Source organism: Gymnoscopelus microlampas (genome assembly GCF_963454915.1).
Source record: "Gymnoscopelus microlampas genome assembly, chromosome: 17".
Taxonomy (NCBI): domain Eukaryota; kingdom Metazoa; phylum Chordata; class Actinopteri; order Myctophiformes; family Myctophidae; genus Gymnoscopelus; species Gymnoscopelus microlampas.
In genome coordinates, this window is record NC_139954.1 from 39125859 (window position 1) to 39152767 (window position 26909).

At 44.3% G+C, this 26909-nt stretch overlaps 1 protein-coding gene across 2 annotated transcripts in view; it reads left to right on the plus strand.

Annotated features, from left to right (window-relative positions):
- The window catches only part of LOC311065225 (Krueppel-like factor 7), an 88789-nt gene extending 65882 nt beyond the window's left edge, over positions 1-22907 (plus strand). Inside the window, exons 3-5 of one of the 2 annotated variants that reach the window (XR_014602805.1) lie at positions 1646-1769; positions 12243-14008; positions 14396-22907. Coding sequence is in view for 1 of the 2 variants with exons in the window: in XM_084085453.1 (XP_083941579.1) it covers positions 1646-1769; positions 12243-12294 (176 nt within the window). In the remaining variant the exon portion in view is untranslated. Of the gene's footprint in view, positions 1-1645; positions 1770-12242 lie in introns of both variants that reach the window. The other variant, XM_084085453.1, reaches the window with a different exon arrangement.
- The last annotated feature ends 4002 nt before the right edge of the window (positions 22908-26909 follow it).

Below are 26909 nucleotides of genomic sequence, written 5' to 3' on the forward strand. Positions count from 1 at the left end.
CTGTGTGTCTGTGTCTGTGTGTCTGTGTCTGTGTCTGTGTCTGTGTGTCTGTGTGTCTGTATCTGTCTCTGTCTCTGTGTGTCTGTGTCTGTGTGTCTGTGTCTCTGTGTCTCTGTGTCTCTGTCTCTGTCTCTGTGTGTCTGTGTCTCTGTCTCTGTGTGTCTGTGTGTCTGTGTGTCTGTGTCTGTGTCTCTGTCTCTGTCTCTGTCTCTGTGTGTCTGTGTCTGTGTCTCTGTCTCTCTCTGTGCAAGAGCGCACACACAGACAGACAAGCTGAGGAGAATGTCTGTTGTGTTTTGAGGAAATTAGCATATTTTTGCTGCTGTTATTGAAGTCAGTAAAGAGCTTCCGATTTGTGTAAACATCGCACGCACGCATGCACGCACGCACACACTCGTAATGTGCACTGTCTGTTAACATTATATTCTGGAGCGGCCAGTTCTTCTCAGATGCATTAAAAATAGAGGCCTTTAGAATTCACTACTGCTACACTTTACTTTGGGAAGTGTGACTTGTCTGTGCGTGCGTGGCGTGGCATGGCATGGTGCGGCGTGGTGTGGCGTGCATGCATGGTGTGCGTGGGTGCGTGCTTAAGAAAGATTGGTGGCTGCTGTGATAAGGGGGAGAACGGGACATCTGGCCAACTCTATGCAGCCATATTACTCCCCATTAAGACTCATTAAGACCCCAATTATATCTACCACCCCCGAGTTCTGCTGTATCTACTGGCTGCCACAGTAGGTATGCACACACACACACACACACACACACACACACACACACAAGCATATCCCATCCGTAGACAGGGGTGTTCCCCAAAAACCCAAAGGGCATACGGATGGTGGGTCACACACTTGACACACACCCTTCCCAAAGACAAATCCTTAAACCTTAAATCGGCACACGCACACGCACACGCACACACACACACACACACACACACACACACACACACACACACACACACACACACACACACACACACACACACACACACACACACACACCCCCAGCCGGAAGGCTTTTTATCATGTAGGGATAACTGCAGCCTGCTACAGCCTGGGAACAATGGTACATCTCTCCTCCCATCTGCTAAAGTGAAGATGAAACTTCATTTACATTTCAGATCCCACCTCAGGGGGTCCGGGGGAGAGGGAGGGGGGAGATGGGAGGGGGGAGGAGAGGGGGGCGGGGGTTCTGCCGGGTACCAGAGGGAGAAAACCAGTCTCATTTTCAGGCAGATTTGGGAGGGGGGGAGGGGCGGATTATGAATTAACATGCAGCCATGCTGAAAGACTTCATTTAGACCGAGCTAATTGACTCGATTGGCTCATTGAAATGACTGTCGTATTAGGATAAGGTCTGGCTGGCCCCTAAGGTGTGTGCGCGTGTGTGTGTGTGTTTGCGCGCACGCTCGTGTGTGTGTTTGTGTGTGTGTGTGTGTGTGCGTGCGCGCGCTCGTGTGTTTCTTGTGTGTGTGTGTGTGTGTGTGACAGAGAGACAGAGACAGCATGGCTTTGTGTGTGTGTGCGTGTGTGCGTGCGTTACATAAAGAATGAGAAAGATGGAAATGTTGAAATGTCAATATAATATGTGAATGTTAATCTCTGAATGTTAAAACTCTCTCTCCCTCTCTCTCTCTCAGGTGAGAAGCCGTACAAGTGTTCGTGGGAGGGCTGTGAGTGGCGCTTTGCCCGGAGTGACGAGTTGACGCGACACTACCGCAAACACACCGGTGCCAAGCCCTTCAAGTGTAACCACTGCGACAGGTATAGGACACACACAAACATGCACACGCGCACACGCACACACACACACACACACACACACACACACACACACACACACACACACACACACACACACACACAGAGGGACACACAGAGGGACACACAGGAATCCCAGTGGCCCAGCAGTACCAACAGTGAAGCAGGTGACACATGATGAACAGTGGTGCTGCTGGTGTAATTGTTTTCCTGTGGAGAGAGAGTGGTAACACCCAGCCCAGCGCTGATGCTTCCATGGGCCGTATTTACTCACCTGACACCCGTGTGCCGCTCGTGATTTAAAACTTAAAATCCCCTAGGGGGTCCTGCAGTGTTACTAGTGTTACTTTGCCGCCAAATCTTTGTGTGAAAGGAACTTCTTTTTTTTTTACAAGAACCACTTGATCCCTAGCATCCCTGCTCCGAGGAATATTAGCCGGAAAATACTTTCGGCGAAGAAGTTCCGGTCTTAGTGGGGAAAAGGAGCAGATCAAAGGTCAAGTTTACTAACTACAGAGGGTTCAAGTGGTTAAATGTCTTAAATAAACGAACAAAGAAACAAACATTAATTTACCCAACACTGATGCTAGTCAATGAAACGATTAGTGAAAAAGACTAATCTGCAAAATAATTGTATACAATGCAATCTCAGCTAAGGGGTCCTCAGCCTTAAAAAATGTTGAAGACCCCTGCGTTAGGGGCTTTTTGATATTTCCTCTATTCTTTACATTTTATTATTTTCTTTATGGTGGCTGATATTGTTCTTGTACTTGTCCTAGAGATTTTTTTTCCGTCGCAAGATTCAATTTTTGCCTTAATCCATGCGATCCACTGTACGTGTACATATACTGTAGTCTTCCACCGCCAGCTGCAGCAGCATTGATGACGACGCGTCGTCGTGGCTCAGACAGCCCGACATGTGTTGTCATGGTGCTGGCTCTGCAGCCCGGCACCGCCGCCATGCAGCCAGCCGCTCATCATGGGCTGCCTCTGCTTGAGGCTCATTTACATTCCTGTCCTATTCATCACACATGCATTCATACTGCGCCGTCGCTGCATACTGGCATGCGCTTACACACACACACACACACACACACACACACACACACACACACACACACAGTGGTGTAAAGTAACTAAGTACATGTAATCAAGTACTGTACTTAAGTACAATTTTGAGGTACTTTTAATTTACTGGAGTATTTCCAGTTTTTCAGTACTTTTACTTCTACTCAACTACATCTCAGAGGCAAATATTGTACTTTTACCCCACTAAAATTATTTGAAAACTTTACGTTACTAGTTACTTTGCAGATATAAATTATTACATTATAAAACATACATTAACCACTTTAGCTCTATGTTATATCTAGGCTATTTGAAAATAGCCGATCTACGATGCGTTGTGAGCTTGTAGATCTGCTATTTTCAAACATTTTAGTACTTTTACTTTTTGATACCAATACTTTTGTACTTTTGCTCAAGTAGCATTTTGAACACAGGCCTTTTACGTGTAACAGAGTATTTTTATAGTGTGGTATTGCTACTTTTACTTATGCAAAATATCTGAGTACTTTTTCCACCACTGGCGCTTACACACACGCACATACGCACGCACGCACATACGCACGCACGCACGCTCAAACACACACTATATGCCAAACACTGAAGTATTACAGTTGTGAGCAGGGCAGCGTGTTTTCCTGCTGAATAGACTGAAGTGGATTGTGGCTAAAGGTCGTGGTGGTAAAAGCAGATAGTGTGAGCTTCAGCAGATAGTGTGAGCTTCAGCACACTGCAGGTGTGATAGTCTTATTTTTTTTGTCTCAAACAACCCATCCAGGCAGACCAACCTCAAGTCCAAACCAAAATACTGTCTTTTTAACCACAGCTAGTGCACAGTACTCTAAATGTTTTTGAAGAAAATAACCGATCTATAAGCCGTTAAAACATTGGCCTCTGGGTTATAGTATGGTTTATAGTCAAACGCATTACTATGCCAAGAGCGGGTTCGAGAGATGTACAAAATGAACAAATCCAGAAGGCTTACACTTAACGAAAACAAGAAAGACATCTATAGCCCTGTGTTGGCAACACCGCAATTGCTTAAAGTTTCATGTACTGTACACCCGGAGTTCCTTGCTTCGTATAAAGTGTGTGCACACATGTGTAATGTGTACATAGCCTTTGTACAGTAGGTTTCGGGTGTCCTTTGTGTTAAGGCAGAGAGAATCAGAGTATTTCATTTGATTTGTTGTACACATGAAAATAAAGTTGAACCTAATGTTGCGTCCCCCTCTGAACTGAGATCCTCCTGTTGTGGGCTTGCACATTTTTTTTATAGAAACAAAGCAGATAACAAGACACAATGTCAAATAAGGTGCATGGTCACAGTAGAAATAAATGAGGCAGAATGTCAATCTCTTGTGCAAGTAGAGACAAGCAGCAGCAGATATAATATATTACTTTTATCGATTCTGTCTTTTGGGTATATATGACAGAGTTCTGTGTTATAAGGCCTGTACATCTCCATACATGTAAACATTTAAACAATTCCAGTGCTTGACCCCCAAAGCCACAGATGTGTTCCCTAATATTCCGTATTGTTTATTGTTTTAATCACTTAAACCCCTGAAGACTTGAGTTACAACTCTAACCCGTTTACACCAAATCTCTTCACCAAAAATGTGGCGATCTACAAGCTCACAATGCGTCGCAATATGCGACACATTGTGAGCTTGTAGATCATGTTTTTGGCCAATGTTCCCCCCAGAATATGGGGTTCAAGTGGTTTACCCCGTCTGTGCCTGAATGCCATTGTACTCCTCGTTTCCATCCGGCCCATACCGATATAATATAGCTCAATGGTACAGACAGGATTAAACTTATTTAAAAATTATAAGAATTGCTTTGGTCTGCACTTGTTTCCTGCTACACCAAATCTCTTCACAAGCTTGTAGATCGGCTATTTTCGGTGGATGTTCCTCCCAGAATATGGGGGTGTTGGGGTTCAAGTAGTTAGTGTTACACGCAATGTGTGCACAAACACACACAGTTAGTGAGAGTGTAGTGCCTACTGTACACTGAGATCTGCATAACAGAAGGAAAAGGGGCAAAGTTACCTGACATACACACCAACTAGACGTATGACAAACACGAGTGAGTATGCTCACACAAACACACGCACGCACGCACGCACGCACGCACGCACGCACGCACGCACACACACACACACACACACACACACACACACACACACACACACACACACACACACACACACACACACACACACACACACACACACACACTGTAATGGTAAGGAATAAACACTGCATACCGGTAATCAGAACCCGGTAGTAATCAGAACATAATTTGAGGGATACAAAAATGTGCGCGTGTGAGTGCGTGTTTCTGTGTGTGTGTGTGTGTGTGTGTGTGTGTGTGTGTGTGTGTGTGTGTGTGTGTGTATTGGGGGGCTTCCAGTCCATTGTCACCTGACAGCTTGTCACTGCGACTGCCACATGTATGCAAATATGCCCCATCGCGCTAGCAAACACACACACACACACACACACACACACACACTGACTCTGACATACACTCAAACACAACAATCAATCACTACCCTGGCGCCGTGACTTACTTCGCTCCAGATGGAACCACGAACAATCCCTCCTGTTGTGACTCTCACCACACACACACACACACACACACACACACACACACACACACACACACACACACACACACACACACACACACACACACACACACACACACACACAGCAGATTTTCCCAAATGAAGCGTGGATTTATCAGTGTCAGTTATTTGGATTATGTGTAGAGTACAGTGGAGAGCTGATGGAAGGCTGTTGATCAATAACCGTTTGCTCATCAGAAGTGTTCAATTCAATGCTTTGTTTCGTCGCTGTTGGGCAGAAACCCGTGGACCATCTCAATCCGGCCCTTGGCGAACAAAATGACCCCCCCCCCATTTAAAAAATATATATACTAGGCAGCAACGTTAATGGATTTCAAGGCATGTCTTTTGTTTATTTAACTCAATTAACTATTGGCAATTAATATTTACCATTTGAGCGAATGACTGCATTCCATTGATTCAAATACTCAAATAAGTCTATCTTGAGTCATATTTTATAACATAATCTTTCTTTTCATTGTAACCTCCAACCCGTTCTCACTCCCAGGGCGTCACATTTTACCGCTCTGCCAGTAGCCCTGAAACGTCAAGTTTTGACATGACGGGACGCCATGGTGACGTCGCATGTTGACAAAAATATACCTAAACCTAATCCTTAACCCTAACCTCACAAACACTGTGTGGAGTAGTATTTGGAGTAGTATTTGAGTATTTGAAGTAGTAGTATTTGAAGCGCCAATATGTGCATTTAGTTTTTGTAGTCCTATGGTATTAGCATTAGGGAGCGAAAATGACAGAGCGGCAATAACTGACGCCTATGTGTGAGAATGTGTTGTAACCTCAGAGTAAACCATATTGACACATACAGTACAGCTGTAAACTAAATTCTCACTTTATCCAAGTCAGTAGCCTATGGCCTTCTGGAAAGAAATGCACTATAGAGGCACAATGACGGCAGGTAGGGGATATTGTGTGTTCGTGTGTGCGCGCGCGCGTGCGTGCGTGCGTGCGTGTGTGCGCGCGCGTGTGTCTGTGTGTGCTTAATGTCCCTCACAGGGAAACTACTTACCAAATGGACCCCGGCTATTGGCGACCACAGACCCTTTTTCTCCCTGTATCGGGTGCTGGCAGAGCGGTACCATCTAATGGACTGGCACCAGATGCCAGCTCCACTTTCACACTGCCTGAAGGTCTTGTGGACTGTATGTGTGTGTGCATGCGTGTGTGTATGTGTGTGTGTGATCTTGTATTACTATACTTGTGAGAGCCAAATGTCCCCACAAGTGTAGTAGAATTTGAGACATTTTCCCAGTCCTCACTGAGTTAAGCTTCCAATCAGGAAAAGATTCAGGTTGGGGATTCAGGATATTAGATCGGTTTGGAGTTCGGTGTCGTGCACTGAAAATCTACAATGCTCACAACACGTTGCAGCGCTTGCTCACAATGTGAGCATTGTAGATCTGCTCATTTCAGCTTTTGGGTCAGAGTTACAAATACCGAACAAGAAAATGTCATTCATACAATTACTGTTCTAAAATGGTGATGTCCTCGCAAGTATAGCAATACACGTTTGTGGTAATACTAGTTGTGTGTGTGTGTGTGTGTGTGTGTGTGTGTGTGTGTGTGTGTGTGTGTGTGTGTGTGTGTGTGTGTGTGTGTTTGTGTGTGACCCACACCCACCCACACACACACACGCACACACACACACACACACGCACACACGCCCCAGGGGCGGTGTAATTGGGTGTTGTGGGGGCGCTGTAGCTGGAGTTGTAAAGCAAAGCCCTTCAGAACACTGTAGGATGCTTCTAATCCTTGCTGAGAGGTGGGACCGCATTAACCATGTACAGTACTGGCATATACACACACATACTCGCACGCACGCACGCACGCACGCACACACGCACACATGGATACAGCCATGAATGCATGTGTGCACACAAATCCAGCTGCTGTAAATTTGTGTGCTAATGAGAGAACAGCATTAGACAGAGTACTCTCAAAGATCGAACGAAAGAAAGAAAGAAAGAAAGAAAGAAAGAAAGAAAGAAAGAAAGAAAGAAAGAAAGAAATGGGAGGATGGAAGAGATATGGAAAGTCAGAAAGAAAGAAGAGGGGCAGCAGCAGTGAAGCTTCATGGACTCCTCTGTGTCATCATCAAAAAGAGCTCTATCCTCAGCATCTTTCTGTGTGTGTGTGTGTGTGTGTGTGTGTGTGTGTGTGTGTGTGTGTGTGTGTGTGTGTGTGTGTGTGTGTGTGTGTGTGTGTGTGTGTGTGTGTGTGTGTGTGTGTGTGTGTGTGTGTGTGTGTGTGTGTACGCCTCGAGTCCCAACTGTAAGTGAGTCATTACATTCCATGTGATAAAAGGCCCATCGCAACTGTCTGGAGTGGTTTACTGTCTCCTGGTTGAACAGATTGCGAGGCTGTGCTCACACACTTAACCCTCAAACACACACACACACACACACACACACACACACACACACACACACACACACACACACACACACACACACACACACACACACACACACACACACACACACACACACACACACACACACACACATATCGTCACTGTCGGGTGGAAACCTTGTATGTCTAAAACTGTTACTTTTCAGGAAATGAAAAAAGAAAAAACGACCTGTGTTCCAATGGATCCACTGTGGTTATTAGTCACAAGCTCTTGTTCACACTAAACCACTTTCACATGCACTTTCAAGCTGATTTGGAAATAGTGAAAATAGCAGATCTACAGTACAAGCTCCAAGCCCCCAGAACCCAGTGGTTGCATTGAAACGCATTGGACATGCTGGCCATTCATAGGTACTGCAGCTTAAACGGACAGGGCCACTGCACAATGTACGAGCGAAAACGGTTTCGACCAATGGGCTCGACTCACGAGCTTGCGCACAAGCTTGCGCACAGGGCCGTGCACCTCTGTGACGTAAAACGCGTCACAGAATCAAGTATCACAGTGGCCCCAAATAGGCTACGCCCATCACACTTTCCAACCCGGAAGAAGGGGTGAATTCACTTCATGCGCTGGGTGAGCAACTCAATGCAAGTGGATGGGAGGGGATTTCGGGTGCCCTCTCTATTATTTTTAACTCTATGACAAGCTCACATGATGTCAACGCGTTGTGACCTTGTAGATTGGTTAGATTGGAGAGAGAGAGAGAGAGAGAGAGAGAGGAGGGGGGCTGATGTGGGGGTCAAAGCAGAAAGGAAGCGAGGGAGATCAAGGCAACAAGACCTGAGGAGGCAAGAGGACAGGGGGGTGGGGTACACTACATTTATTTAACTTGAGTATTTACATTTCTGAATACTTTATAACTTTGGTTCTCAAACTTTTTCATGTCTAGGACCCCCAAATTGATATGTATTTTGACCCCCATCTGAAAATATTTATGTAAGCTTGTAGATCTGCTATTTTTGAATAGCCAACATATACATGGATAAAGTGGTTTGAGAACCAATGCTTTATACTTTATACTTCTACTCCATTACATCTCAGAGGCAACTATTTTACTCCAATACAAGTGTGTGACAGCTTTAGCAGATATTCATGATTAATACTTAAGCGCTATTTTATACTTTGGCTATTAGAAAATAGCTGATCCACAAGCTGTGGGCTTGGAGATCTTCTACCAATTGTGAAAGAACGTTCATGTTGGTGCTGTAAGAGTATGTGCATGCCAATACTTCTATACCTATACTCAAGTCTATGTGTGAATTACAGGACTTTTACTTACTAACACAGAGTATTTCGGTTGGTGTTGATACTTTTAGTCAAGTAAAAAAAAGGAGAGGAGAGGAGGATGGATGGATGGATGGATGGATGGATGGATGGGAGGGAGGGAGGGAGAGGGTGTGTGTGTGTGTGTGAGGGGTGTGTTTGGTGGGGTGGGGGTGTCAGGAGTGTGCCAGCTGGTGTGGCGAGGCCCCTGACGGTGACACGCTGACTCGCAGGGCCATCTGTCCGGCCCTACACCGTCCCCTGACACACGCACACACACACACACACACACACACACACACACACACACACACACACACACACACACACACACACACACACACACACACACACACACACACACCAATCGGTCTGAGCACGTAGCACATGGAAAGCTGAATACATAGTTAGGTGCGTGCCGGTGTTGGGGTTGCCAACCGTCCCTTGAAATAGGGAATCGTCCATTATTTTGAAACTAAAAGACTTATTAAACTGATTCGGGACACACTTTGTTCCTTGTTTATGGGAATCCATCAATGACACACATCAAACAGCTCATATACATATACTATAATACAGGTTGTAATATAATACATATATACAGTAAAATTTTATATTTTATTTTATATTTGTTTTACTTAATTTTTGATCCCACGTTTTTTGTAACCCATTTTTTCACCCAGTGCCAATTGTCTAAGTAATCCTGGGCACTACACTCCCTCTGCCAGCCTAGGGAGAGTCTAGAGCCGAGCTCATGCCTCCTTCAATGCATGAGAGCTAGCAAACCGGTTCTTATCACCTGACAGGGGGGAGTTTCCCTGTTTAGACCTAGCGCGTGGAAGGAACAAGTTATTCCAACCAGTTCCTTTCCCCTCCATCAGGCGCCCCTGCTGACCAGGGGGAGGCAGTATAGAGACCAGGATTACTGCATGTTTTTGTGAGGGTACCTACCCTAGGGGACACGGGGAAACAACAGGGATTTTTTGCTGGGCGTCCATTGTTTTTCTTAGAAATAAGGGAGACCTGGCCAATTATTTGAATTGCAGGTGGTTGTCCACCCTAGCTGGTTTGCACACTGAAAACAGGAGATCGATCAATCGACACGCTCACAATGCATCGCGCTGCTTTACCGTGACCTGTTTTTCCACTGCGCGACACCGCGCACAACTAAGTTTATCAATCCCTTTAGAGCAGGGGTCTTCAACGTTTTTCTGGCCAAGGACCCCCTAGCTGAGAGAGAGATGAAGCAGGGACCCCCTCTATATTGTATGAAATTGTGTTTCAGATCAAACTTTTTTTTTTTACTTGGTCTGCTCTTTTTTCCTCTCTACACCTATACCTCTTTGCCAAAAAATAGCCGATCTACAAGCTCACAACGCCTCGCAGTACGAGGCGTTGTGGGCTTGTAGATCTGCTATTTTTGGCTGATGTTCCCCTCAGAATAGGGATGCTAGGGTTCTAGTGGTTAATGTAAAAAAAAATCATATCACACAAAAATGTGGCGGTCCCCCTGTAGTACCTCTGAGGACCCCCTGTTAGAGACCCCTGCTCTGGAGCGACGGACAGAGTGCGCATTGGAGAGTGGAGCGCTAGCTAGCTAGCTAGCTTGCCGGCAGGACATGGCGGCAAGCAGGGAAGCAAAGCAAACAAAAGTGTCTGAGACACATAAAACAGATCACATGACTAACTCATCACTCTGCTTGTGTCTCGCAGAGCTGTTTATTCCTTCTGCCGCTGTCTGCCTTCATCACACCGCTTACAACAGCGGTCTGTCTCCTCTGTGGAGGGAGAGACACACACACACACACACACACACGCACAGCTCTCTCCTGGACCCAATTAATAATGAATCGAGCCTCTGGCAAATTAAATTTTTTATTCCCCATTTCATACTCACCCACGTTTTTTTTTATTTTGTTGTTCGGCATCCCCCCCTGTATTCACATCGTTTCTTGATTCATTTTTATTGCGGGCCGTTCAGCTTTTAAATGCAATAATCCTCCTCGCGGTGCCGTAATGAAAATAAAGCTAGTCTTCTCCTGGCAGCCGTCGTAGATCACACGTTCGTGACGATGGGCCCGGTGCCCAGGCTTTATGTCTGGCTTACGTTATCGGTGGCAGTAGCCGCCGCGACCGGGGCGGAGTTGAATGGATTGAGGCGGCAGGGAAACGGCCACGGGCTACTCTCTCTCTCACATGCTGTCACGTCTCCAGATGGTGAATAGCTAATGAGCTCTTGCACTTTTCTACCGTGCTATTTTACCTCGTTGAGGGTCTACATCACACAGTCGTGGCAGGGTGGTCTTGAATTGTTGCCACGTTGGACGTTTTCCCTGCATGTCTGTCTGTCCGTGGTGGAAAGTAAAGTACATTTACTCAAGTACTTGAGCACAATTTTAAAGGGTATTTCCGATTTCAATTAGTCACCCCATGGAGACTTGAATTCATGGATATGTTTTTTTGTTTTTGTCGCATTACTAAGCCAATAATTTGATGACCGGCAGCGGTTCCGGTAGGAGACACAAAGAGTCTCCTCTGTGTCTCCAACCGGAACCGCTGCCCACCGGTCCGCTGGTCAAACCCTCTGTCTGTGGGTTTCATAAATGTTTTCATTGGCATATGCACGCACACACCAGGGGTCTTCAACCTTTTCAGGCCAAGGACCCCCTAGCTGAGAGAGAGATAAAGCAGGGACCCCCTACTCTATATTGTATAAAATTGTGTTTCAGATTAATGTTTTTTTTTTACTTGGTCTGCTCTTTTTTCCCTCTACACCTATAGCCTCTTTGCCAAAAATAGCAGTTCTACAAGCTCTCAACGCCTCGCAGCGTGTGGAGACACAAAGGAGACTCAACGTTCTCCTCAGAAAAGGGGATGCTAGGGTTCAAGTCGTTAAGCTAAAAAATATATTTATCACACAAAGATTTGGCGGACCCCCTGTAGTAACTCTGAGGACCCCCTAGGGGTCCCGGACCCCCTGTTGAAGACCCCTGCTATATACATTGGTATATAGTAGTTATGTACGTACTGGTCCTATTATTAAACTTGTGTTGCTCTGTGTGTCTCTCTGCAGGTGTTTCTCCAGGTCGGACCACTTGGCTCTGCACATGAAGAGGCACATCTGAAGAGGAGCCGAGGAGGCGAAGGAGAGGGCGCCGGAGAGAGGGAGAGAGAAAGAGAGAGAGAGAGAGAGAGAGAGAAGCAGGAGAGAGAGAGGGGACAGAACCACTGAACGACCACACGCCACCGGTCTCTGCCCCGGTCTCGAACCCGTCCACAAACACCGCCCTCCGAACCGGACCACCTCCACCAATTATCCGTTAGGAGACGGACCACCTATAACGCCGCCAACAGCGAGGGGACGGAGAGGGGACGCTTCGGGGAAGGAGATGCAGTGAAAGTGGAGAGGAGCGCGCTAGATGTTGTTTTTATTTTCAGATTACCACAACTCACAACTTTACAGTAGAAAAAAAATCGTATTTGTTATTAATCTCTTCTTTGATTGCGTCATCGTCACAGTTAGACCCAACATAGGGCTTTGGACACTGCCAAACCAATATACTTAACCGTTGTTTGTCTGTCTCTCTGTACATGAACATTTTGGTTGTTTTTTTTTAACCATTAAACCAACATGGGGAGAGAACGGATGGCTTCGATCACAAGACCTGCTCAGCTTCAGTATCCAAATATCAGCGCTTTTTCGAGGAAATGGCGACTCTGTGTTTGGAAGCGAGATCATTTAACCGGTTTTCTGTTGTTTGTCACGAGAACGCAACGCAACGCAAACAAACCACCACCTGCCACTGTTGAACTAACAACAAAAATAATGATTATGTCAACCTCAGAAATCTGTGTGAAAACAACGATGCCAAAATCTGCTGGAGAGAGACTGTAGGAATGACCTCCAAGATGGCTGCTGTCCTAACCGCCCCGGGATCAGCGTGCGTCCCGTTTTTTTGGACGGCCCCAGCGTGCCGTTCGGACGGCCCCAGCGTGGCGCGGTGACAGCCGGGGGACGCAGCTCTCAGCCCTGTCCTCGGGCAGGATGCTTGTATCTCTCACCTTCACTTAAAAAGGAAAAACGCCTGCCACCTCCACGGGCCACGCGACGGCGTAAGAAAAAAATTGAAATGCGCAGCGACACTTTCTTGCCTTTGTTTTCTTTTCTACAGAAAAGACAAATAATTGCTATAATTATCGTTAAGAATGACAGATTGTTCTTTCTTCTCTTTGATGAAAATGTCTTAAAAGATTCACATGAATGACAATTTGGAAGAAAAAGGAGCTCAAAACCCGATGCTTTCGACAAATAGACACTGGGGAGAAAAAAAAGAAAAAGAAAACGGGAAACAACAGGATTCAACCCCTGCTGGCACAGGCCTTGCACTGCAGTCACTATCTGCAGATGATGGAAAAACAAACAAGCAAAACAAAACACATTTGAAAAAGCCTAGGAAATCATATGAAACTCTGCGAGAGAGAGAGAAAAAAAAAGGATTTGTATTGTTGGCCTGAAATGAAAGGGGAGAGAGAGAAAAGGGCCTTCTGTTTTTCATTCTGCTCCTTCTGCCATGCGATCCAAATCCAGCTGAAAAACTACACACACACACACACACACACACACACACACACACACACACACACACACACACACACACACACACACACACACACACACACACACACACACACACACACACACAGTATTACCATACCTGTGAGGCCATCGCAATTTGAGGATGCAATAGCAAAAAAAAAACTCACAACGCGTCTTTATTTATGTCTTTAATGTATATAACTACATCTAAATTGCCATAACTCTAACCCTGTTGGGTAGGGGTGTGCCGATACACTAATTTCACGAAACGATACGATACGATATTTGGCTCACAACTTCGATACGATTTCGATACGATACGATACGCACTTTTTTTATTATGAAAATATATGGAGGAGAAAAAAAGAAAATGCAAACAAATAATTCTGTTTTTGCATTATTCAGACATGCAAACTTGTAGCTTTTCAGCTACAATAGCCGTTTTGAATCCAAATAGTATGACACCTGACCCGAAAAAAAAACATGTTGTCACTCTTTTCACTTCGGGGCCGTTTGCATGCCTGATTATTATGATTGTAAAAAAAAAAAAAAAAAAAAAAATCGTCGCGAAAACGTATCGCGATATATCGCGGGACGATATATCGGCACACCCCTACTGTTGGGGTTAGAGTTACCTAAACTTGACCTCTAAATGCCTAATCCTAAACCCAACCTGAATCTTTTATATCTATATTCAAGTTCAACGCAAAAAAATCTGATACAGTCACACAATGTCTATTTCTCAAATTCTACTCTACTTGTTGGAACATTTGGCCCTCACAAGTATGGTAATACAAGTACGCACACCCACACACCCACGCAGGCAGGCAGGCAGACACACACACACACACACACACACACACACACACACACAAAGCCCTTGGCATGATCCTCAGTGGCCCTACCGAAGCCAACCAACCAGCCAGCCAGCCAGCCATGCCAAAGAGCTGGTGGGAGAAAAAAAAAGAAAACTGGAACCTGGTTATTTGACTTTGTGTTGATTCTGGAACGCATTCTGTTCACCCAGGATAGTGGGGGGTCTGTGGATGTCCTGACATCCACTCCCCACTCCCCCCCACTCCCCCCCCTCAGGTGGGGGTATTGGGGGGGGGGGGGCGGGGGGGTGAGCAGCGGGAGGAGCATGAAAGGGAAGTGTAACTAGAACCCCCCCCCCCTCCCCCAAATTGGAAAAACAATGGAGTTTATTGGCTGGACTGGAAAAACCCCTGGACTTGTAGACGCCAACCCGAATGGACAGAACGGTCAGCTTCAGTCCCGATCGAACTTGCCTGTTTCGTAATCCATGGTCTGCACTGACTTTTTCAATGTTTATCTGTGTTTTCTTTTTTACTCTACAGACTTAAAATACTTTAAAAAAACAATGCAAAGGACAAAAAAAAATCATCATAAAAAGACTAAAAAGAGATAATACACAAAAACAATGCTGTCTCACTCTTAAGCACTCAATTGCATACTCATGCATTCACACACACACACACACACACACACACACACACACACACACACACACACACACACACACACACACACACACACACACACACACACACACACACACACACACACACACACACACACAAGCATTCACCTACGCTCCCACACACACACACACACACACACACAGGCGCATATGCACGCACACGCAAGCACACATTGGCATATGCACGCACACACCGGTTTCTTTGCTCATGGCTTTTCTGAGATAAGACAAAACAAAAAAAAATAACAAAAAAAAAAAAATCGTAGGAAAATAATTATCAAGTTAATGAACAGTTGGGGAAACAAATCACTGCATGGCGGCATCTATCACACACACACACACACACACACACACACACACACACACACACACACACACACACACACACACACACACACACACACACACACACACACACACACACACACACACACACACACACACACTTCCCAGAGTTATTTCTTCTGCTCCCAAATCTTTTTTTCCAGTAGGATTTTAGCTGTTGTTTAGTAGGGAAGAAAGACAAATAAAACCACCTATCTTCGCTCACGGCTGGAGAGCGAAACGAAACGAACAGAACAGAACACTTTGAAGTGAGAAACGAGCTCCATCCGAGTTCAATAAACAATCGAACGCACGCGTCCACGAGGCCTTGCTGTATGGTTGCAATCAACTGCAGGAAAAACACAGCTTTGCAATCAGGGCTTCACCACCAAACCAAACCAAACCAAACCACACCATCATCAACAATGACGCATTCTCACACTGGTGTCATCAAAATGGTTGACGACTGGGGACGGATTTGACCATATGGCATTTTTTGGTTTCGGGGCTATACCCCCGTCGTCGCATGCTGACCGGGGGCGATGATTTACGATTCTGTCCCTAGCGGTACGCAACGCGAACAACGCTGAGTTGGCTGAAGCGGACGGAAGCCACGAGAGGCATGCCAAACTTTGAGAGGCCTGCGGCTTGCTCGTCTGTGCCTCTCGTGGTTCAAGTCCGCTTCAGACGGCTCTGTTTCAACTGGGTTTTAAGCGGAGTCATCACCCTCTCTACGTCTTCGGTTTGACGATGACTGCTGCATTCAAGTGTGGGGCGGGAGTTATCGGAACATAAATTGAGGTGGACGTCAAACTTTGCCGTTTGGTCAGGTGTTTGTCCCATGCCGTTCACTATAGTATGGCTTGAGGGTGAGAATATGTTGCCATCAACGGTGCACCCACCCACCCAGCCATCCATCCATCTATCCACCTCCTGTAGCCACCACCACACACCCGCTAGCATTCTCACTAGTGGTTGGTGTAAAGCTGGGTATGAAGACACAGGGACTTCAGCCTCTTGAACCCTAGCAACCATATTATTATAGGCTGTGTGCATTCCCTGCATCCCCGGGTTTACAGCAGGCCGACATACCCATTTGCTGTTCCTGTTTTTCCACAGAGCTTCATTTGATTGACTGAATTTCATGGGCTCTTTTGATTGATTGCTACCGAGCCCTATATCAAACGAAGGTATGGGGGAAAATGAACCTGGAGCATGAAACGGGTATTCCCGCCTTCTGGAAACCCAAGACGACAGTTATGCACAGAGCCTATTCTCTGGGTTAATATTCGGCGAAAATAGCTGAGCTACAAGCTGGTACCAGGTTCCAGGTTGAAGGTCGGCTGTTTTCGTTGAAGATATTTAGTGTAGAGCAAAAAGCGGGTATAGAGGGAGCCCTTGGGAATCTGGTCAACTAAGAATAGGGTTTAAGAGGTGAATGTTCATGCCAGTTGGCCGTGCCCGCTTCTGTTTGATGAACAGAGCCCCCCAACCCCAACCTCAACCCCAACCCCCCAATCCCACCCTCAGGGGGGATGTGTCTACGGTGCTCAGAACAATCGATACAGAAAAAAATAATAATCCTACAGCATGGAAGTGGCCCTTTATCCCCGGGCAGGGTCTCCGTGGTCAGCAGAATATCTGCAGGAGACCGTCTTCCACAACCAGGCTTATACTATGAACATCTGGAGGCAGCTTTCTCTCTTCTACAAACACTAAACCTCTCTCTCTCGCTCTCTCTGCTAAATACAGCGTGAAACAAACCAGAGATTAAGACGAATCCAATGTTCCTCTGTCTCTTCTTTCGGTTCACCATTATATTTATTTCTCCCAGAAGCTGTATTATATACACAGGATAAATCCAGTGTTTATTCAACTCTGAAAGCCCTCTTGGGACTGTTTCTATTCTTTTTCTTATTTTCTTTCTTTTTTTTTCAGAGTTAAAGCTGCAGTCTGTAACTGTTATGTCTTATACCCATGGCTTCGAACCCGGGTCCCGCTGCGTAAGCACCAACTTTTGTACTGCTCAGCTAATACAGAAAGACCATTTTGCCAGAGGATATATTGAAAAAAGAAATGACGATGCCAGTACTGATATAGCTAATACAAAAATAAACAATCAATCAGAACATTTTGGATAGTCGTATTACAATAATAATGTGTGGTTGTCATAAAATCCCAAGGTTCCCAAACACCGTCTGAGAACCACTGCTCTATCAAACAGATTGGTTAAAATAATGTTTTATCCACACAGACACAACATTTTTTTATGGATTGCAGCTTTAAGTGAACACTGTAGACTTTACTGTGTAGTTGTGTTATTTTTCAGTTTGACTCGGATGATGCAAACTAAGTCATGCCCAAAGTTAAGATATACAAGGGTGTGTGTGTGAAGTCAGCTCCTCACTACAAGGAAGTACAATCATGAAGGGAGGCGTTCAAGGCACTTTTGGGAGGTTTTTTGATGGCGTGCGCATGTGTGTATGTATGTGTGTGTGTGTGTGTGTGTGTGTGTGTGTGCGTGTGTGTGCGTGTGCGTGCGTGCGTGCGTGTCCCACCTTGATGCACGTTTTGGGAGGTACCGGCTGAACATGAAAACAGCTTGGAAGTGTTTTTTGGATTGTGTGCCGTGTGGGTGATAGTAGTACTGTATGACTGACGGTCTCATCTTTTGTGCTGTACATTTTGGATTCATTAGGTTTGGTTTTGACTTTGACTTGACACTCACTCCATCCATTCTGGGGGCAGGATTCATATCAGACATGAACTCATGTGCCATGCGCACGCACGCACGCACACACACGCGCACGCACACACACACACACACACACACACACACACACACACACACACACACACACACACACACACACACACACACACCCTTCAAAAGGTGAATACAAACAAAGCGTTTGTTTATTCACATTCTCATTTATGACAGACATGGGTACATCAGATTATTTTATTTAACCACTTAAGCCCTATTTTTAGGGATGCTAAGTTAAAAGTGGTTAAATGAAAAGTCAATTCGCTGCATTAGCTTCATGCTACCTGTGTGAAATAGATAGCCAAAGCTAGCGCTCCATGTAGCTAGCCGACACTATCACGTCTTCTAAAGCAATGGTTCGCAAAGTGTGGTCTCGGGACTCCCAGGGGTCCTTGAGTGGGTTGCAGGGGGTCCCCAGCAAAATGAGGAACAGTTTGTTTATCTATTTGAAAATAGACGATAAGCTTGTTGATCGGCTATTTTCGGTGTCCTTGACCTGAAAATGTTTGAGAACCCCTGCTATAAAGAAACCGCTGAGAAATGGATAGCCAAAGCTAGCGTTCCGCGTAGCTATAGCTATAGCCCACAGTAACACCTCTTCTAAACAGACCCGCTGACAGATCGCACGTCATTTTACTCCACCGTCCCCTTTTTTCACACGTTAGCTGTCATGGAGGTGCCCCGGGTCCTCTGTCGTCTCACCGGTCTCACCGGCCCCAGGGCTTGTCCGTATTGGGCCCCAGACTCTTCGGTCGCGTTGCCATTAATTAGATAGCCATGGGTGACAGCGAAACTTAGCAGTCTGGAAGGGGGGAAAAAACCCACAAGAACAAGGGACCCAGAGCCAAAATGGTTCCAGCGGTTCTTCTCGTCCCGGTGGGCAACTCTGTGACAGAACAAACTGAACAGGCCATTAGCAGAACGAAAAGTCCAAGGAAAGAAGATGCATATATATTTATTATTTGTAAAGAAAGAAAAAAAAAAGAAGACAAAAAAACTGAGACATATTTTTGGAGGATGAAAGAATGAAAATAATATGCGAGTGGATATTCCAAATAATGAAATGACCCCTTCTATTTTCTCTCATAAATTACTAGACAATGAATTTCATTCATCTGGAAAGAAAATACCCTATACTGTACAAATCTGTAGTTTTCTTTAAACCACTTAAACTCTATAATACTTTGTTGATCGGGGTCCCCCAGGGGTCTACACCTGGTCCCCTCTTTTTTCCGCCCCGCTATACACCAAATATCGGGACGCTAGGGCTCACACGGTTAATTAAAACCAACATCTGAATTCTGGTGAAAACTCTTACGGCTCTTTCAGCGACGATATGTTATGTAGAGGCGAAAACATAAAAGTCACTAGTATAGAGCCCTGAGGGACTCCGCTCAACAATGTATGAGGTTTAAGTGGTTAAATGAACTCTTCGGGTTTTACGGGTATAGCTGTGTATAGCTTTTCTAGCCCTGCCCCGTTCCGCCACCCCCCCCGCACAGTCAAAGTGCCACTCTTCAGCTCTCCATTCATCCCGCGTTCCATCCCTCGTTCATCCCTCGCTCCATTCCTCTCTCCTATACTCTCCGTGTCCCGCAGCAGTTGTCCATGCACAATCAACTGCAGGAGCGCTGAATGCACACTTATATACACTTTGCCCAAAGATTTGCCGATTTGCAAGTTAAACTCCTGCGAACGAGACCGAGAGAGAAACGAGTGGCGGAGAGGCGGAAAAAGGAGTGATGGATTAGAAGGCGTGGAGAGGGAATTGTTTTATAACCGCGCGCCCCATTAAACCTTTATTGCGTTCTTGCCCCCTAGCCCAACCTTAACACTTGATAACATTGCAATCGTTGGCCTAGCTACTGCAGCCAAACTTCGTTGTTGCTCACCAGTGTAAAATAACACAGTCTTTTTTCTTTTTTTTTTGAGTGCCCGGTTTTACCACGGGGCTGGCAGCTTACCAGGGACTGAAGTAGCTTTAGTTTAGGTTAGCCTCTTAGCACAGTGCAGATACTACAGTGAAGTCTCATATTTTTTAAAAGTCAGAGGTTATAGGTATGTTTAACTGTTGACCACCGTGGAAAGGAAACCCAGGAAGATGTAAGAACCAAGGATTTTGAGGCCTTTCCACTGCTAACTGCTACCATCTAATGCAAACCGTTTTGATGTTTGCGTCGATTAGACCACTGTTTCTCAACATCGGATCCGGGGACCACCCGCCAGGGGTCCAAATGGGACCTTTATGGGTATGTAACTTTGAGCGTGTAATTTGTACACTCTCAGTTAAATAAACACAATTTTACAGTGTAGATTGGGGTCCAAAAAAATGCTATCAAACGGGGGCTCCGTGCCCTGATGCATCAAACTTGGGGCTCGTTGAAATTTAAAATGTCGAGGAACGCTGTATTAGATGGGCAGTACAGTAGCACGAGGATAGCACGCCTCACTGTGAGACGAAAGCGCCAATGACCACGTCGTCGGCCCCTATACCACGCCACCCTCCTTGGACTGCTGACATTTCTTCAGAGGTCCAAACTTCAGTTTCCTCAGGTTTCCACCATATATCACTCTGAGGTAGCATTGTTACTTCTGGCAGCTTTGTACATAGCTAACTGTACGTCGACGAAAACCTTGTACGTAACGTACAGAACGAAACGGGAACAGTTTGGGGTGGAGATGAAACATCGGCGCTGTCCTCAGCCCAGCGTCTCCAGCCCCAGAAACTCTTTTGACTTTCCGATGTTTCCTGATAATCTGCTTTTGTTCTCTCAAAACATTTCACTACACACACACATATTTAGCCAACGCACTCGCCACGTGCACACACCGCTAGCATAGCCTGTTGGAACACTCCGTCAGATATCCACTGAACATTTGTGTTACACTTCCAGGATGCTGTTCTTGCTCACCGAGAATCAAGATATTTAGGTCTTTTTTCGGATCAATTTGTTTTGATTTATCTTGACTGAACCTCCAAAGTGATGACAAATGCGTTTGCGTCGATTTGTTTTGGGTGCGAAGATATCACCGCTTAGCAAGATCGCATTCAATCATGTCCTGGTTCGGCTTTGGATTACTTGGTATCGGTAGCATCCTGGAGTGAGTCTCTCCGTGTCTGTGTTTGTCCATGCTTGATGTGTCAGTATGAGATTCACATTATCTCTCTCCATGTCTATATGTCACTCCTCATCATCCCACTTTATCCCCACTATATCCAACTATTACAGTACAAGACTTTGGGGGCAAACATCCTCACAGATCACAGATATACAGTACAACCATTGGGATTTACACTCTAATAGTATATTGCTCTGAGATATTGTGAAATGGAAGTGCCGGGCGTCAAGTTTTTTTTTAGACATTCCATTGGTTAACGGTGTGTCCTGATCAGATGGCAGCATCCAGGACAACTCTAAAGCTATAATATCTTATGCATTCGCAGCCCACCCATCATTTTGGGGGTCCTTGATGTGAAAAAGTTGAGAACCACTGATGTAAGCACCACAGCTGCAGCTAATCAAGTTATTAATGGGTGTGTTAGTTTTTAGGTGTGTCATTATTGTCTATCACGCTTTTGGCTCTGGACACAACACACTCATTATTAATGTGTTTGGTGCAGCTGTGTTACTTATTAGTCTGCCATGTTTTTAATCTGCTGTAGTTTTTAACCTGAACTGGAAAACAAACTGCAAAATCAGCCTGGGGTTTCATGCCCTTGCAGTCATCAATCAAAACTCTGCCAATGGGAAGTGAATATAGTGTTACACATTATGACAGCTACGGCTCCATCTACTGCAGCGCCAACTTGTCCCAGCTTCGTTTGTTTTTGTTTTGTTATTTTCGAACTTGACTTGCCCCCATAAAACTGCAGGTGTTTCCATTTCTGCCAGTTAAACTTTGGACAATTTAAAACCCTTACGCTCGCATTACACTCCACTTTGTGCACTAGTGGTCCCAAAAAAAGGAAAAAGAAAAGAAAAAAAGAACAATATATTTCGCACCTTGTTTCATGTACAGTAGCTTTCTCCTGCGTGCACTACAATTCGAGCCACAACTTTTGAGGGGATCGCCAACGCGATCATCGAATTATGATAGGAGGCAAAACCCTGTTACCATTCCATTTCCCTTTCTCATAATACCTCTGGTAGGTGCAATCTCACAGAAACAAAAAGTCATGTTCAACTCATGTTTCCATATTTGGCCTAATTTATACTTAGTTGTGTGCAACACCCGCAAGCAACTAAGTACAAGTCAGGCTTTTAGCCCACCCTCACTTTCTGTACCCCCCCCCCACCCGACCAACCGCAATCATCACGGTCACTTTTTTAAGTTGAGCTTTTTTATTTTCGGGTTCTCTCTCTCTCTTTCTTTGACCTTCCTATCTTTTGCTGTACAAAGTGTTTAAAAATATGATTTGTATTATATGATGTTAGTACGGTAATGTTCTTTATTAAGGAAGAAGAAAAATTTATTTTTGTTACTGGTCTGTTTCATAATTCCTTTTTTAAATTGGTATTGTAAGATATCTATGCAAGAACTGTTTAAGTGGAGCATTTTTATTTAAGAATGTAATATGTGTAATAAATGGTAGAATCTGCTCATGTTTGCCTGCCATCTTGTTTTTTTGTGTCATTTTATTGACTTCATCCCTGTTGGAATGTAGTACTCAAGTACCATAGACTGAACAAAATATGGATGAAGGGAACGGTGACGGCACCCATTGGTTTCATACAGACCTACTTTTAAGCCACTGTTTCAGTGAATTCAAATCCACCATCTTGGAACTTCCGGTCCCGAAAAACGAACAGAAATGAATGCTATTGGCTGGAAGAAGCCCTGGAAGCATACCATGTTTAAAAAAAATAAAAATAGCAAAAATAGCAGATCAACAAGCTCACATTGTGATGCCTTGGTTTGCAGTACAGCCTCTGTACTGTAGAATAGCTATTTCTTTTTGCTATTTGAATGCAGTGAAGTACATTGGGGTTTACCTAGTTAAGTAAAAGATTGAGGTACTGTACTTCTACTTCACTTGAGTATTTATTTCTATTTCATTTCATTTTTTTCCAAATTCTTCTACTCCAATACATCTCAGAGGCAAATATTGTTCTGAACTCCACAACAGTTATTTGACAGCTTTGAGTCACTAGATACGTAGCAGATAACTGTTAACTGATAAAGGACTATGTATTATTATAAGTTAAGCTACCCAGCAGCACATAACGTAATTAAAATCATTATTACCTATACCAGCTGCAACATTAAAGTGATTAACACATTAATGCGTTACTAATTACAATCCAATAATATGATTGTGAAATGGGCCATTCAGGATAATGAACACATTTATGTTTGGTACTGTACGTATCTTATTATGCCAATACCTTTGTACTTTTACTCAGGTAAAATTCTGAATGCAGGACTTTTACTTGTAAAAGAGTATTTGTCTTGGTCCATACACTCTCAGAGTAAACTTTTTTTGTGCAGCACTCCATTGGTGGAAAGTAACTACTGTAAGTACATGTACTCAAGTGCTGTACTTAAGTACAATTTTGAGGCATTTTTGCTTTGCTGGAGTATTTCCTATTTTCAGTACTTTTACTTCTACTCCACTACATCTCAGAGAAAAATATTATACTTTTACTCCATTAAAATTATCTGAAAACCTTAGATATAAGTTACTTTGTAGATTTCGAATATTATAAAAAAAAAACATACACCACTTCAGACCTATACTTTGGTCACAAAGCGACGCGTTGTGAGCTTGTGGATCGGCTATTTTCAAAGGATTTTAAACATTTGGAAACTTGTGAAATGGGACTTTGTACATAATGAGTACTATTACTTTCAGTACTTTAAGTGTATTTTGATGCCAACACTTTTGGACTTTTACTCAAGTAAATTTTGAATATCTGACTTTTACTTGTAACAGAGTATTTATACATTGCAGTATTGAAACTTTTACTTAAGTAAAACATTTGAGCCTTATGAACCCTTGTTCACAGAAGTGGTGAACTTTGGTGTATGGACCCAAATGGGCCCGTTCGGCCCCATTTGGGTCCATACACTCTCAGAGCAGAATTTTATCGTGCAGCACTCATGCCTTATGAACCCTCGCTCACAGAAAAGTGAATAATACAGCTCCTATATCGGCTCCCAAATGACTTCCACTGTGCCGCATAGTTGCACATTATTCCTGGATAATGACCAGTTAGACAGACGGAAAAATGTGTCTGCGCCGCGGGCACATCGAGAACCGCCATCCTATAACTATAACAAAAGGCCTTTTACTTTCGACATTGGTGGCCATTTAGGGTTTTATTACAAATTAAGACACTGGTCATGAATATCTATGGCTTCCAGTTTTTAATTAGCGCTGTTGCTATGTTGTCCGTGACCCAGCTGTCATACACTGTAGTCCAAAGCCACACAGCGCTGATGGCCAGATTGAAAGATGTAATCAAATAACTAATTGGGTCGTTAGGCAGTAATTAGGTGGGAGAAAGACATATCTGTCCTGTGCGCCCGGCGATGCAGTGATTGCTAATGTTGGCTACCTGTACGGGACATCGTTAACCACTTAAACGCCAGGATCCATATTCTGAACTCTACTTTGGCAGAAAATAGCAGATCGCTTAGCTTGTCGGTCGGCTATTTTCAGCGAAGATATGTAATGTAGAGCGAAAACAGAAAGACACTAGCATAGAGCCTTGAGGGACTCCACTCAACCATTATTCTCTTTACTAAGAACCTCTATTCTTAGTAAAAAACAGATCTGAGTTACTACTGTACTTGGACCACTTTTTTTCCATCTACACCAAATCTCTTTGCGGCTTGTTGTGAGCTTGTAGATCTGCTATTGTTGGTGAATGTTCCTCCCCATAATAGGCATGCTGGGATTCTTTAAAGGGAATGTTATTTTGTAAAAAGTTAAACGTTAAAGCCTTTATATTCCGATACAATCATTGCAATAGACGTTGTGAGATTGTAGATTAACTATTTTATAAATATAAAGAAAATAATCACTTTTACTTTTGTACTTTAAGTATATTCTGATGATTACTTTTGTACTTTTACTCCAGTACATTTTGTAGTAGTGTTTTACATGTAACAGAGTATTTTTATATTCTGATGATGCTACTGCAGTATTTCTTTCACCCCTGTTACTAAAGTCTTTATGTCACGGTTATAAGGCCCACGTTCTACTTTCCCTTATGGGGCACGAGATCAATGAAGAAATGGCGGCAGCATTTAGCTGAATTATTACGTTGTAGGCAGAATATCTTGTCAACATTGCGCTGTGCTGGCTTGAAATTGTGAATTGTCAACACTGATTAAGTTTGGACATTTGTACGCATTGCAAGCTTGCTCACTTCTTGTTAAGGAAGGAAGAGGAGCTGGACCTGTTTCTAATCTTATTCCACTGCAGAAAGCTGTGCTGTGTTTTATTTATTTATTTTTCTTAGAAAGCAGCAACCACCAGCTCTCCTCAACAAACTGAAATGTGGAGTGTTTCTCCGTCGTTTCCCAGAAGGGCAGCATCAGCATCTCCAAATGACCCCTACAGCCCCGCTGTCCACAGAAGTAAGTAAGACTTACAGAGCATAGAGTTAAAACATAATAGAGAGGGCACCAGAAATCCCCGCCCGTCCACGTGTATGGAGTTGCTCACCCAGCGCATACTCCCTTTTCACCCCTTCTTCCGGGTTGGGAAATGTGAAGGGCGGGGCCTATTTGGGGCCTATGTGACGTGTTTTGCGTCATGGAGGTGATGCGTTTTGCGTCTCTTTGGTCGAAACCGTTTTCGCTCGTTCATGTGTCTGGTCTCAGCAGTAATAAGCTGCAGTACTTACGATTGGCCAGCATGTCCAATACACTTCACTGCTCCCTCTCGGTCCTGGGGGCTTGTTGCAGAGCCATGTGGTCCGTAGGGCAGGGGACTATCTCTTGTGTGTTTTAAAGGGACTCCTTTTATATACGTACAGTGCATTCATGACTCTTATTTATTATGCACTTTAGTCACATACATTTATGCAGATTTTATTGCAGATTAGTCATATATCATGCACTTTATGCCTCTCCTCTCTCTTTTATGTTATGACTCTCTATCTATCTTTTAACTGCAATGATGAGCCTGCACAACTAATAATTTCACCCACCTTACTTGTAACGTGATGTGACTGTTTCTGTAGCCTGATGTGGCTTGATGTACAAGTACGTCCCCTGTCGGGCAGAAATGTTGTATCTTGTAACTGTTAGGTTTATTTTTACCTAGTATATACCAGTCCATATCTATCGGTCAGATGTGAATTATAAAACGGAGGAAACTTCCTATTAAAATTCATATTTGGGTTTATATTCCAGAGAAGAGAATCGTTGGAAATGCTCAGAGCGAGGTTCCAGATATATTCTTCTGAAGTTTAAACAGTGATACAAACGTTTTTTATACAGAGATTGTTGGTTCATGCCTTGTCATCACGTCAGCTGTCGTCTGTGGCCCCTTCTCACTTCGTTTCCTTGGCAACTAGGTTCACGTCAACGTCAATAC